Below are 14,404 nucleotides of genomic sequence, written 5' to 3' on the forward strand. Positions count from 1 at the left end.
ATGAATTGCCTTAATGTGCTTTTGTGAAAAATCCCAATCTAAGCCAGGAAAAACACCCCGCAGTGTCTGAAATGTATCTATTGTTGTCAACATGAACTCGACATCTCCTTTGCACCCAGCTTGTAAGTGCTTGTGTTCTTCATGTGTGCAATTTTTTCCCATGTTAAGAATAAAAACAGCTCAAGTTCACAGATCAAAGCAGCACCAAAGTTTTCTAAATAGAAGCCTTAAAGTCACAAACAGACAGATAACAAAAAAAAGAAAGAAAGACGGAGCGGGAGGGGAAAACGTTTGTGAAACAAAACAAGGCAAAAACTACTTCAACCTCAAACACCCCGTTACGTCTTTGGAAGTTGTTGACAGGAAAAACATCCATCAACTCCAATTTTTTTTTTTTGCTTAGACCTCTACTTGGAAAGAAACATCCAAAGGGAAGCCCCAAGATCAATCAGCAGGTACACCATGAGTGCCCAGTGTGTAAGTGCGTGTATGGCAGGAAAAAGGAAAATGATGTGAAAATCTGAGGCAAATGCTACACAACTTGATGCACAAGATGTTTAGATAAAGCATCAGGGTAACTTAAGGGAATATCAAAAAAGATACAAGTCATGTATTGCTAGTTAAACCACTGATTTGAAAATGTTTTTAAACAGTAATTAAGGAAACCCTGTAAACTAAGAAACTTACCACAAGACACAATTAAGTAAAGAAGGAAGGGTCGGCAACCAGGGAAATCAAAAAGGAAAAAAAAAACAGAACAAATTTTAATCAGGATTGGGTTCCTCCAGAGAATTTTAAAAACAACACAAACTAACACACAACAGTAAAAATATCTCCACTGATTGTGAGAAAGAACAGAAACTCATTGTGGAGGATCCAGATCATGCAAAGGCAGACAGCGAAGAATTTAAAAAAACAAAAGTGAGGGGAAAAAAAAACAAATAATCCACAACCCTCGGAAACACACCATGCACGCTCAGTGCGCTTCCTGTGCTCTGTCCAATTCATGCAATAGACCATGAGAACTCAGAGGTTAATACTGTTAACAAAGGGACAGAATGCATGAAACAAAAGTCAGGGGTCGATTTAGTTTAAACTATTAAAAGAAAGGGCAAGAATAACAACCAATCAAAATCAAAAGGGATAAATCAAGTAATCCTGAGATTACTGTGAGTTGAACCCTCTTAGAAAACAAACTGCCTTTGGAGAATTTGGTTCCAGCCTTGACCCAAAGTCTGCAGCACCTTGCGTGTTAAAAGGCTCATTTAATTGTGTGTGGCAAGAATGACCCCACGGCTACAGCGGGATGGCTAACAGACACCTTTCATGTCAAAACAGTGCACTGAAATCGAGCCCTGTGGTTGAAGATGAGATGAAGTGTGACAGCTGACGCGCGTGTGTGTGCCCACCGACACACCCAGCAGACACATAGAAGATGAGGAATGGAGGGGGTAAAACGGTGGATTGTGCAGGTGATGCATTCGCTGAGACTTTTGTCATTAGTGTCACACACCATGGCTCCCATGCACAGCCTGTCAACACTGTCACATGTAAAGAATAAAATAAAATAAAAAAGACACAAACACAAGCTCCTCTTGCAGTGTAAGAAGAGTGAGGAGAGAGGAAAACGGTGAAGGGTGTTGTTGCTTAGACAGCGAGCGTCCCCAGCGGGTAAAGGGGCAGACAGTTGATGTTGTCTGCAGATGTTAATGGATTTGGATGTATGTAACAAAGAAGAAGAATGCCAACAGCTAGCAAATAAAAAGATGAGAGTAAATAAAAAGAAAATACAAAAAGATAAACCACATGAGCAGGGCCAAGCAGGAGCTGTTTAGTCACCTACCTCCCAGCCAGTACTCTGCGTAACAAAGAGAATACAGGACATGTGAACGACAAGACACATACGCCCTCCGACACGCGCACACACACACACATACAAAGGATGTTACAATAAGGAGAATGAACGCTTTGAAACGAATCCAGGTTACTAAGTTGTCGAGCTGGAGAACAGAGCGTGTGACAGAAATATTCTTTAAAAAACAAACAAACAGAAAAACAGGGATGCTTTCTTTACACATGAATGTTTTTGTCACTATGAAAAAGTCTGCTTTGCAAGAGCAGTTGCTCTGCACACCAGATGACTGTAACCCGTCTGTGTCACACAATCCACACAACTGGCCTTTAACAAAAAATACAAATAAAAAAAAACACAGCTGGAATCCAAAATGTCATGCATGCTTAAGGTCATACTTCACAGAAAAGTAAAGCATGGTGGGTATCAGGCATAAATAAATATACTAGGATTTAACTGCCAACTGATAAGATCATGCAAAGCTGTGTCTGTGACAGCTGGTGTGTACGCAACATTAACTGGAATCCATTGTTTTTCTGTGTAGTGACTCATATCGAGACTGATGTATGTACATTTTGAAAGTCCTGCAGATAAGAAGCTTTGCTCCTAACATCCTTTTTTGTTAATTGGCCTTGATACATCTACACTGGCTGTTTAACATGACAGTTAATCTGTGTGAGAAAAGTGTACTTGTGCATATATTCATATGACAGTGACAAAAAAATTTCTCCTTTTCATTGTAAGTGCTGATCTTGATACTATACCGTAATTACTTAACTCTAATTCAACCGCACACGTCTTAAATTGTGTTCACTCAAGCAATTTTTTGCATGAGCCACATGTGAGAATGCAAAGCATGCATTATAAATATGAAACGATTTTTGCCCTGCTAGCTCCATAGAACAAAGTCTATGAATGTCCAATTAAAACTATGTTTGAAGAGAGCCCATGACTTTCTGGAGAATTCCTTTAAGCCCTGCCTCCTGCACCCTCTACCCAGGCATTGTGCCACATAAAATAAAACAAAAACAAATGGAGTATTTCCAGCAGTGATAAGGTATCTGACATGGACTGCTCCAGACAATTTCCTGACCCGATTCTCCTGACACTGTCTGGAATTTATTTATAAAAACAGCTTTGGTGGATTTACATAAGAAAAAAAGAAAACAGAAGTAACCTTGTGTATCCCAAATGTAATCTTCTCATAGCGGAAGTTAGACAATGAAAACAATAAATCTAGGTCACACTGAGATATAAAAAAATTAATCTTAGAATTTAATTGCATAAATTCAGTGTCAGCTTGGCACCACAAACTGTTGGGAGTTGTGATTTGAAGAAGTAGTCTACTTTGTGTGTGTGTTTACCTGATGAACAATTTTGCCAAAGGCTTCCTGTAGTTTACCATGTATGGTGGCTAGTTTCTTTGCGTCCCTGTTGGCTTCGTGAATCGGGATCAGTACCTTATAAACCTCATTCACAGCCTCATACATGCCGGCCTGGAAGGATGAACAATTATTTTAAATAATAGCAGGTAAAAAACACAAAACAAAGAAATAAGCATCGGTTCATGTTTCCATCTCTCACCATGGAAAAAGAGGCAGCAGCCTGCTCTAGGAGACCCACGAGACCGATCTCAGTGAAATATTTCCCTGAACAGATTCCCTCCTCGTCTGGTGACACTACATCATCAGAGACTGCAGATTCCTCCAGCACATTTGAAGAAATATTCTAGAGCACATAACCACACATATTAAAAACAAATGAAGGTTATGGTGCATGCACAGTCATTGTAAGAAATGTGTTTCTGTAGAGGAGAGACATGCGCACAAACAATACCACAGGAATGCTCCTACCTGAAAGGTGACACAGCCTACAGGAAGATATTTGCGGTCCTCCAGCATACTTAGGTATTCTGCCACTAAGGCAGCACTGTGCACCAGACACTGAGCAGCCTCAGCATGGTTGTTTCTCTCAGAGTGCTTTCCAGCCATGTTCTGGAGCCACGTCAGCCGCAAGTCTGGAGATGTCTGGTAACCTTTCGCAATCCTTTAAGTGGACAAAAATGCAAATGCACACACAGACCACACAGGAAATCACACCCACAACCAGATATTGACTAACTAACCAACTACAATGAATAAATGCTCTTTTAAGTAATCAAAAGAAATCGCTCCATTGCACATGGGTTTTGCACCTGTACATGAGATCTATCAACATCTCAGGATCTTCCTGGTGTTCCTTCATCTTCACTGTGTCAGACAGGATCATGTGCAGATTAAAAACAAGGTCCTGAACCTGAAAGCAAGAAAATACGGCTCAGGATAAAGAAGCTCCTTCTCCGGGATGATGACATGTTTGCAAAGTAAAAGGTCCAGAGAATCACATCAGCAGCAATCTGGATATTTTCCCTTTTCGAGCAGTGATGGAAAACAACTAAATAGCGAACCCAGTACCTGATCTGGGAACGTGGTCTCCCTCAGCTCCAGATCCTCCTCTGCATAGGTAAGGATGGTCTTTAGAGAGCGACGGAGGAACTCCTCATTGAAATTCTGAGATGTTCCAACCAGCGAGGAAAGAGACATTGTCACCTGCATCTTTACTCTTGCAAAGTTCTAAAAGTTCAAGCAAAAAGAAAAAACACACATCTTATCAAAGCTGTTGGCTTTCTGCCGACATATGAAGAGAGAAGGAAGCACTATACATATAATTTCTAAAAAGATATTAGCACAAAGTCTGCTTTCAATAATGCATACATCAGTAACTGAACTAAAGTTTGCTATGACTGCACAGTTTGGTATTCAGATAAACCAGGTGAATTAAAGTTAACAAATATGTTATTTGTTATAGTACAGCCACATTCCACAGCTCTAACTTGTTCAACCCATCACCTCTGTACTTACATTGCCAATCTCAAAGTTTTGCCTCATGAGGAGGTAGAGGGAAGCACTGGCATGGGATCTGATCGTGCTTATGCTGCTGCTGCAGCTCCTCAGCAGTCGCAGACACAGATCAGCACACTGCTCTGTTTCTTCCTCAAAGAGTAGTTCGGGAAACTACACAGGCAGAGAGAGAAGTATTTATTACTATGTAAGCCTGGAAGATGAAATAAGCATGCTTCACACATAAAGAAAGCCCAGTAGTCTAACCTTAGATACCAGGGCCCTCTGTGTGGCAAAACAATGCTGAAGGTAGAGGGCGCTCTGGTTGCAGGCCATGCTGTGGAGCAGCACCTTCAGCACTCCACCCAGGATACTCTCCTTGGATTCCGTTACTGATGCCGTCTGGAGGGAAAAGGACTTATAAGCAGCTGTAATAGGCCTCTGAACACAGCCTGACTGGGAATATATGCCTGTTTCCATTTAGTGTGGATACGTCTTCTTCGCTTACATACCTGTACAATAATCTCCAGAGTATCAAGTATTATTAAATTGGCCTCTGTTGCGAGATTACCATCAATAAGAGCTTCATGTTCCAGCTCTGCTCTCGTCCTGCACAGACACAAGACGACGCCGTCACAAACTGAACTCATACATTGCGGTGTTGATGATGTGCCACTGAGCGCTGCATGAGCTTCCAGTCACCACATTAATACACTGCACAGAATCATGAACAATGAAGAAAATTTAGAGGAAAAACATGTTATGTGTGGTGTGGATGCTCAGCCAGCTGTGTCTAAAACACAAAACAGTATGTTTACGCTATTTGGTTTTTTTCTGGCAAAATCAAAGAAAGCCCTACACTGAGAGACAGTTAGCCTAAACCTATCTGCTCTTTTCTTAGAGGAAATATGAAAGGCATTAAAAGACTGGCATAATTTAAAGTTAGAAAAAAGCAACCCATTATTCCTGATCTACAAGAAGAACGCAGTGACTTTTATTTTGTTAGTCTACATGTCCTAAAATGCCTGTGATTGAACTGAAACAATACAGAATTGAATAGGTGACCGATAAGAAAAAAAGCTTTTGCCACATTTGACTTCCCCCCCGGCAACATCAACCAGGGAGCAACATCAGTCAGGACCCCAGAAAAACAAGCACACTGGTTAAAAAGCAGAACAGGCCCACTGCAACCACTACCAACCCCAATGCAGAGTTTGTTGTTACCAGGACAGAGGGACTGATGGGACAAGGGATTTGAGGGTCAGGGCCAGGATCAGGGGGACTCTCTTGGTGCTCTGATGTGCATGTGTGAACTTAAGTTAAAATGGAAAGGAAATGAATGTGAACAAATCACTGATTGCATTAGTTGCTAAAGTGTTAAAGTATCTCACTCAAAATTATGTTAATTCAAAAAATTGTTCATGACTTGGTGAAAGCTAAGAATCAAATACAAGCTAATCAGTTCAGTCTGCATCCACTTCACCTGTCGGACTTCCCACATGCATGGCAGTACACCTTAAAAGAGGCACTAAAGCAGGGAGGAATTTAAAGGAGCACACAGCAAATGTGGACCATACAATACCTGACTGATCTGTGACTCCTACATTAACACACAGTGACATGAGAGAACAAATGGAAATTAACAGAAGACAAATGCTGGAGCAGAAATGATAAAAGAACAGGAATTAAAATTAAAACAGTAAAACAAAAAGACATAATGCTATATTTTTTGTCATCATTGGACAAAAAATATTGGCAAAAAGATGCAAAACCTTCAAGCTTTAAGCTCCCGCGTTATAGAGATACTTTTAGATAAGAGATAGAGATACTTTAGCTAAAAGTCTGCACTGCAATCACATATTGATTGCTTAAAATCCACTGTGTACATTGTCCAAACCTTGGCAGTGGCATCCTGTAAAGGGTATAAGTAAACAATTTACTGTTAAATCAAAATAAAGATGCAATAATGGAGTGGTGCCACAAAAAATGAATATGACCATGAAGCCAAACTTTAAATCTGGACTGATGAGAAATCTTTGAGATTCTTTTCATACATGAAAGAAAAACCATTTCCATCTCATGGTTTTCCACTATCTGAGGTTCATTTTGAACTTTAAGTCCTTTACCTTGTTAGAGTGTCTTTCTCTTAAGTGCTTTATTTGCAGCATTACTGAGAAATGGGACCAGCTTTTTAGTTCAACTTTTGCCTATTTTATGTAAATTTAAAATGCAATTGGAAACAGACCTGACTCGTGCATGTGCCCCTAAGAGAATAAAGTTCCACAATGCCATTAAAAAACATGTATGTGTAGTTCCTCAGTCATCCAGGTCATGGTAATCTAAGAAGCTTGGAAAGAAAAGCGACTGGACCTCTTGTGTCCTTTGATGTGGTCTCACTCTTCAATTGCATACCTACAACCGAGGCAGTGGAGACTATGGAGACTCCCACTAGGGCTTAAATACCTTGGACTCTCCACCATTTGGTCTTAGAACTGAAGAAACTTCTGAGAGGTGAATGTCTTTAAGAAACTTAAAGAAGTCCAGTCGCTTTTCTTTGCAAGCTCTTTAGATTATTAAAAAACTGTTGTGTTTTTTTGTGCATGAAACAGTAATCAGAAAAATGCCCTTCAACAGTTCAAAAGACCATACTTGTCCATCTTTTCGCTGTTTTGTCTCCAGTGGGTCATGTCTTTTCTCCATCGAAGGTTTTCCTGGCTGCCAAAAGCACTGCCAGATGGACTCCGCTCTAGATGATGGGGAAACATTATTTACCATTTCTTTTTTAAACAGTGATGAAAGAGGCTCCCTGCACACAAAAAACGTGACAAACTGGCTGTAGCTATATTTACAGTACTTTCAAAAGGCACAGCTAAATAGACGTATGTATGCATGCACCTGTGTCCAGGAAAAAAGCAGAATACACTGATTATTGTGTTGGTGTAATCCTTAAATTTTGCTTCTCAGCATTTATTTTTTCCTACCTGCAACTGTGTGAGTGTGCCTGAAGTTTAAATCTCACCTAGCTGCCCCCGGCTGCGTCGCACCATTTCCTGTCTGGCCCCAATGCTGCCCAGTATGGCTTCCTCCAGCTTGGCCTTCATATCTTTGGATTTCTTAAAGGTTAGGCTGTTCATGCGTTCAAACGCCTTCTTCCCCTGCATGGTGAACACAACATGGGCCTTGTATCCATGAGGTAGAGGGTGAATGGACGGACAGAGAACACACACAGCAGGGAAGTTACTTGCAGCGAAGCACCAAGCAAGCAAAGCGGGTTAGTAGCATGAAAAGCAAATATGCAAGCACAGCACAGCAAACAACCAACACACAGCATAGCATAAAGAGCTTGAAACACACAGAAGGAAATAGATAATTATAGAACCTTTTGAAAAGAAATGTAAAGTTAGATGGTAAATGTGAAAATATTTTTAGTTAAGTTAGTACTAGAGCACATGCAAAAGTTTAGTTTTGTAGTTTCACCAAGTTTCAATCAGAAATATTATCCAGGCGCATGAGCGCCCCCAATTTTAATATAGAAAATAAACAGAAGAGGTGGACGTAACCCACAATGTAGATTCCCCCAGTATGCAGTGCGCTCTCAGGTGGGTAATTAATGCTTAATTAGCTCAAACTGTTAGGCAGTGATTGTTGATGTTACCTTGTATTCAAAGCAGGAGACGCAGAGGTAGAGGAGATCCAGAAGGCGGTTGAGCTGGGACACTGACAGGTCTGTGAACCATTTCTGTAACACTAGCTCATCAGCATTCTTTAGCACCCACAGCAGACAGATCAGCAGGCTCCGACTGGACTCGGCCGAGAAGCTCCCGTGCTGACGACTCGCCTGGAATGCGAGAACACAAAAGGAGGAAGCAGCACACGGCACTGAGATATTTCCATTAACTGCAGATAAATTGATACAGTCACTGTGTCTTGCAGGAAATTACCTGCGAGTTGAGCAAGAAGCTGCTCGGTCGGGACATCGGAGATGCGGTTGAGGTGCCTGCTATTGCCATGGCGACAGTCTGACTGATCATGCTGTTACCTTCTCCCTCTGTCTCTTCTCCGCTGGTGCCAACAGCTGCCCCCTGAGGGCCGCCCGGTCGACCCCACTGATTATGTGACTCTAATAAAACAAAAAGGAAAGAACATAAGTTGCCAAATAATCAGACATGAGACAGCAGACAAAGATAAAAACTGAGGAAGATAATACATTTGTGTTTTGACAAGGAAATTATCTTGACAAAATTGAAAGAAGACCTGAGAAAATATTTAAACTAATGTAAAGGTTTAAAAAAAAAATCAAAAAAGTAATCAAAAGATTCGTACATTGCTAACTCTTAAGCTGCTTCATACTAAAAATGTCACCTGTACCTGTAAAATCGTGGAGTTGAGGCAGTGCCTCCATGACAATGCTGATAAGAGGCAGGTAAAGCATAGCAACACGGGCCTTGACTTCAGGGTCGGCATAGCGAGGATCAGAGTCGTGGCTGGAAAGGAGGTTGTGAACAACGCTCACTACTTTCTTATGCAGACCGAACATCCTACAGCACACAATACGAAAGAGAAGAAGCAAAACAAATTTAAAAGGAAACGAAATGGAATGTTTTAGCTCAATCACGGGAAGATTCAGACAATAAAACACATTCACATTTAGAATCTTTCTTAATTAAAACATCTTCTCACCCCTCATTGTCTGGGTCCAGTATTACTGACAGTTCAGACAGTACCAGTCCAGCCAGATAATGCTGTTCTCTGAAGGGGACAGACAGCTCAAACATGTTGGCTATCTTTTGGTCCTGGACGTGTGTGGAGAAGCCAGAGCTCTGTGAGAGATAAGAGACACTATTAATAGTGTTGGACTGTACATAAATCTAACATCTGTACGCTGAAATTTTCAGAGTGTCAGCCTTTTAAGAGTAAAAATTGACCTGCGATGTTGCTGAGGACACAGAGGGAGAAGGAGAGGCAGGTGGTGTGAGCAGGCTGCAGGGCAGGTTGAGGGTGACGTAGTGTTCATGACTGCAAACAATCCTTAAGAAATCAAGCCGCAAAGACTCCAGGGTTGGGTTCTGTAAAGCATAAAGCTTTGTGGACACCTAGAAAAAGGTAACAGAAAATACTCATTTACATATTACAAACAAAAATGGAGCATGTGCAGTAAAGGAAAGTGTTGAAATGTCATCACATATTAGGCTGTTATAGTGCTGTAAATAAAGCTGAAATGCACAAAAAGGAGATCCACGCTTTAAATAGTTTAATGAAGGCCTAATCAGAAATTTCGGCACTCACCTGGCTTTTTTCCAGTCATACTGATCCTGACAGCCATGGCAATTTAAAAATTAAAAACCAAAAGACCGAGAAAAACAAACTCATTTACCTGTTTCCAGTATGCCCTAATCAGGCTGAAGACAAAACCTCGGTCCATAACTGACAGCAAGTCATTGAGAAAGAAGGCCAGGCTCATGTTCAGCCTCTCCACCAGCTCCAGATCCTGAACGGATGAGAAAACATGCTTTATACATGTCACGGGCATGCCTTGGAAATTACACCCCAAAACTTAATATGCCACAAAATAATGTCCAGAAATGACAAAAATATATGAACATACAACTTCTTTTACAGTTTTAACAACTCATAAGATTCCTTTTTCCAACTTTCCCATATATAACAATCCTGCAAATTCCTGTTCCAATCCAAACTGACAAGCCTCTTACAAACACCTCAAGACACAGAACTGGGTCATTATTTACCTTTTGGAAGCGAGACACAATGTCACCAGCGATGGTGCTGACCAGAGCTGTGATGTCGTCCATGAAGCGTTCTGGGAAACGGTTCTTCCTGGGTGACTCTAAGCGGTCAGTGAAGTAAAGGTGGTGGGTAATACTCTTCACCTGAGGTAAAGGTGTTCATTGGGTTAAAACATAAGCTGTTGGCAAGTTTTATTATCATTATTAATATTATTTTTTATTTTTACACAAAAAGAACAATGTCAGACAGACCCACATGTGTTACACTTTATCCAGATTTTGTTTTCTTACCATGAGTTCAAAGAAAAACCAGGCCTGTTGCAGAGCACCCTCACGTACACTTCCACTGCTCACCACCCACTGGAGAGCCAACTCTTCATGGAAGAGCTGAGTCAGAAAATCAAAACGGAGACAAAGAAAGAGGGATGGACAGAGAGGGAAAGGGAAAGCAGTACAGCCAGACAGAGATAATGTGAGGCACCAGAAAAAGTAACCAAGCATAATCTATACTTAGTTCGCCTGGTCAGATAGATCTCAAAATGTATTTATTTTCATGGGTTATGACATAAAAGAAGTTTTAGATTGGCTACAGACATAACCTGCTAGCAGGTATCAACTGTTGTGACCAGGAATATAGAACAAATAAGAACGCGTACTAGATTCTCTATATGAAAGAACAAGACAGCCCAGTAAAGCTTCTGCTCCTCCAAAGCTGAAAATGAACTTCATTGCAGACAGTTAGATATTAATAAAAAAAAAAACTGTTATAGACGTGTGCAACATTTTTGCTTTTAACAAATGATGCACTCCTTTCACCATGGAAACTGCAGTATTTTGTAGTGCGACCTAATGTATATGACTAAAATACATTTCTCTCTTTTAAAGACAGAAAAATAATTCTAGTTTTACAAAGAACAACATTTTTTAATTAATTAATTTATTTATTTTTTTACATTTGGTCGTCTTATTATGCAAAAATAACATTTTTCGAGTTGTGTGTATTTTATGCAACACTAAAATCCACCACAAGTCTGGCTAACATACTGACTTTTCATCAGACTGGTAAGTCTTAAATACATCATTTTAAACCTGTATTGTACTGCCTACTGGAAAGAATTATTTTATTAAAGAGTTTAAGGTTGTTATAGCAGACACACAGCTTGGTATAAAACACCAAGTAAACTACACCTGCTTAAAAATTCTATTATAAATTGAATTTTTTCAACCTAAGTGAAAATTATGAACTTTGTCCCGATACGACACTAAACATACCCGCCCACCTGTCTGTATGTTTACTGGTAAGTATGTCCTATGGTAACATAGCACCTGACTGAAAGTCAAACAGTATCAGATTTTTTTAAATGAAAACCAGATACAATTTGCACTCTGTGACTGAGCGGTGGACAATAAAAAAAGACTTTCCAATAGTCAGTGTTAGCCAGATTACAACCAACATTCACATCACATCAAAATATCCTCATATTGAGAACAAGAGGCAGATCGGTGACATACAGCATTCAACAAGACTCCACAACAACCAAATACAACATCAATCAATCCAGAGGCACACATCCACAGACAAGACAGGTGAGGAGGAGGAGGACAAGAGGTGGCTGGGGGTCGGCTCCTCCCCCAGTGCAAGTGGCTCTACCTTTTTTGTGGGCAACCGTCCTGTTAAAGTTTGCAAGAAACTGGCGCTCTCAGTGTGCGAAGACATGCGATTGCCACAGCGCTCCATGGCCTATGAGTGGGATGAATGGAACGGTGACAGCAAGGTTAGTGGAGGAGCAACGAGAGAGTGGGGTTGCACCTTCTTCCTCAGCACACAGGCAAAACGTGCGTGCTGAGTAACACAGCCCCCTCACACACACACACTTTTGTGATCTGTTGGACATTTTCATACATGAAGACACAAAACAACAGACACAGGACAGGGCCACAGCACTTGAAAAGCATTGTACCCATAATCTAAAACAGCTGATACATCAATAGTTTGAGCATCTTATGGTAGAGATGCAAAATGGCTACACAAAAGTGCAATCAAATGTAGTCTCAACATTAATAATGCTTTTGTGCAACACTGTAGCCATTGCTTAATAATGAGCCATTCTGCATCCCTCCAGGTAAATACAAGACCTCAGAGATGGTTTTATTGCAGGTAGCTGGACAACATCCTATGCTAAATGCTTATTATGAATGTGCTCTGCCAGTCTATGCACATTTACTGTGGTAAGCTAGGTGTGATTCTATGGCTACAATATGCCCATTTATTTTTATATTTGTATAAATTAATATGTTATGACAAATTAAAATGACAGAGGACTTAAGATCACATTAAGATGGAAATTGAGGCAGACAAAGACCACACACGTAGATGCACAGTCACACTCACAGATATACCATGCTCCAGAAATAAATGAACTGTGGTTGAAATGAGGGGTGTTAGGAGAGGGTCATGCAGGTTAACTAGCTGAGAGCGGAGGAAATCCATAGAGGGAAAGAGGGATTTTTTTTTAAAGGGGGGGGGAAGAGATAAATAAAATAAAAAAAAGCATAAAAAAAGAACGACTAGTCTGCTGATGGAATTCTAACACAACTCTCGTTTTCTCTACCAACCCAATTATTCTCTGAAAGATTGTGTTGGATTTAGGCTAGCAATGACTGATCACAGTAAACCCAGAAGAGAGGTCAACAATATCTGAGAAACTGCTACCATGGATTGCTCTGGCCTATATTTGGATACATCTTAATTTTGGCTACTTTTAATGCAGATACAGAGAAAAAAAGAGATGTGTTAGATGTGATTCGCAAAGAGGGCTGACACCTAAGACTAACATGACTGGAGGGTCATGGAGGCGGCTGTGACTCCCACGTATGGGATTAATGGGAGGGTTGTGACTTGAGGTATAACAGAATACTGTAATATTCTGAAGTTTTGGTCTTTTATGTCTTTGTCTTTAGAGTCTTTGATACTAGCCACTTTGTGTGTGGTTTAGAAATATGTGTACTTTGAATTTTTAAAAAAGCAAAATGTGGTCCGCATCACAGCCAGGTCACTTAAAACCACTGCAAAGAGCTTGAAGGATAGGCTGAAAATATTAATGAAAGGTGTGAGCATGACAAAATAAAAAGACACAAAAATGAAAAACCTTAGAATGGATAAGCACTGATATACCCGATATGCCTCGCTATTAATGATTCCAGCAAAGCACACAACTAAGCCAAAACTCCAAATATCTCAGTATCCCTTAAGTGTAGGTTGTTTTTGTCGTGAGGCAAAGTGGAGGACGGGGCATTCATAAAACCACCTGCATGGTTTCTGGAGCGGACCCAGGGCTGGATCCCCAGGGGGCACTCTTAGAGCCCATGGTGTTCACCCACGAGTTGGATCGGTCTAAGCCCTAGGGGGGCCAGGGTCAAAGGACACAAGGCAGGCAGGAAGCAAGGGAACAAGCGAGCAGCACGGGGGGGAGAAGGAGGAGGGAAGGAATAATGACAAGTTAAAGAGGTTCAGAGGTCAGGACAGCTGGACGATGCCAAGGGCCTCAAAACGGTTAGCTGTCAGTAAATTAAAAATCATCACCACATAGGAGCAAAGCACAAAGGTTCTCTCTCTCCCTTTCCTTCTCTGCGTTAAACCCCCACCCCAACAACAACTACCCCTCCCTAAGAGACAAGAGAAGAATGGTTTAGTTAAGTATTAGCAGCAAAAGGAAACTCATCAAAAAAAGGGGCTGCATCCATCATGTCATGGTTACAAATATAGCAAGACCATTAGAAAGGCACATTACATCATTCAGTCACTGTTCACGTATTTGTTGGGTTTTTTGAGGGGGTTATATGAAAAAAAAGTTTGAAGTGGGAACTCCCAAATTATATGAGACAAAATACATGACCTCAATTAAAATAATAAAATGAAATAAAAAGGA

General features: G+C 40.7%; 1 protein-coding gene across 19 annotated transcripts in view; it reads right to left on the reverse strand.

The window, feature by feature from the left end:
- Positions 1-14,404, reverse strand: part of dock7 (dedicator of cytokinesis 7) — a 48,348-nt gene that overhangs the window by 5,207 nt on the left and 28,737 nt on the right. For 3 of the 19 annotated variants that reach the window (XM_004574500.4, XM_004574497.4, XM_004574502.4), the window contains 22 exons: positions 13,784-13,876; positions 12,127-12,216; positions 10,767-10,862; positions 10,479-10,619; positions 10,106-10,219; positions 9,657-9,824; positions 9,412-9,551; positions 9,100-9,269; positions 8,673-8,851; positions 8,387-8,569; positions 7,751-7,910; positions 7,381-7,477; positions 6,314-6,331; positions 5,244-5,340; positions 4,999-5,133; positions 4,753-4,905; positions 4,306-4,464; positions 4,047-4,147; positions 3,706-3,898; positions 3,437-3,580; positions 3,217-3,348; positions 1,844-1,858 (listed from right to left, as the gene is read on the reverse strand). In XM_004574500.4, the coding sequence (XP_004574557.1) occupies positions 1,844-1,858; positions 3,217-3,348; positions 3,437-3,580; positions 3,706-3,898; positions 4,047-4,147; positions 4,306-4,464; positions 4,753-4,905; positions 4,999-5,133; positions 5,244-5,340; positions 6,314-6,331; positions 7,381-7,477; positions 7,751-7,910; positions 8,387-8,569; positions 8,673-8,851; positions 9,100-9,269; positions 9,412-9,551; positions 9,657-9,824; positions 10,106-10,219; positions 10,479-10,619; positions 10,767-10,862; positions 12,127-12,216; positions 13,784-13,876 (2,778 nt within the window). The remainder of the gene's footprint in view (positions 1-1,843; positions 1,859-3,216; positions 3,349-3,436; positions 3,581-3,705; positions 3,899-4,046; positions 4,148-4,305; positions 4,465-4,752; positions 4,906-4,998; positions 5,134-5,243; positions 5,341-6,313; positions 6,332-7,380; positions 7,478-7,750; positions 7,911-8,386; positions 8,570-8,672; positions 8,852-9,099; positions 9,270-9,411; positions 9,552-9,656; positions 9,825-10,105; positions 10,220-10,478; positions 10,620-10,766; positions 10,863-12,126; positions 12,217-13,783; positions 13,877-14,404) is intronic. The other 16 variants (XM_012915807.4, XM_004574501.4, XM_004574504.4 and 13 more) reach the window with 13 other exon arrangements.

This window comes from Maylandia zebra, linkage group LG17, assembly GCF_041146795.1.
Source record: "Maylandia zebra isolate NMK-2024a linkage group LG17, Mzebra_GT3a, whole genome shotgun sequence".
NCBI lineage: Eukaryota > Metazoa > Chordata > Actinopteri > Cichliformes > Cichlidae > Maylandia > Maylandia zebra.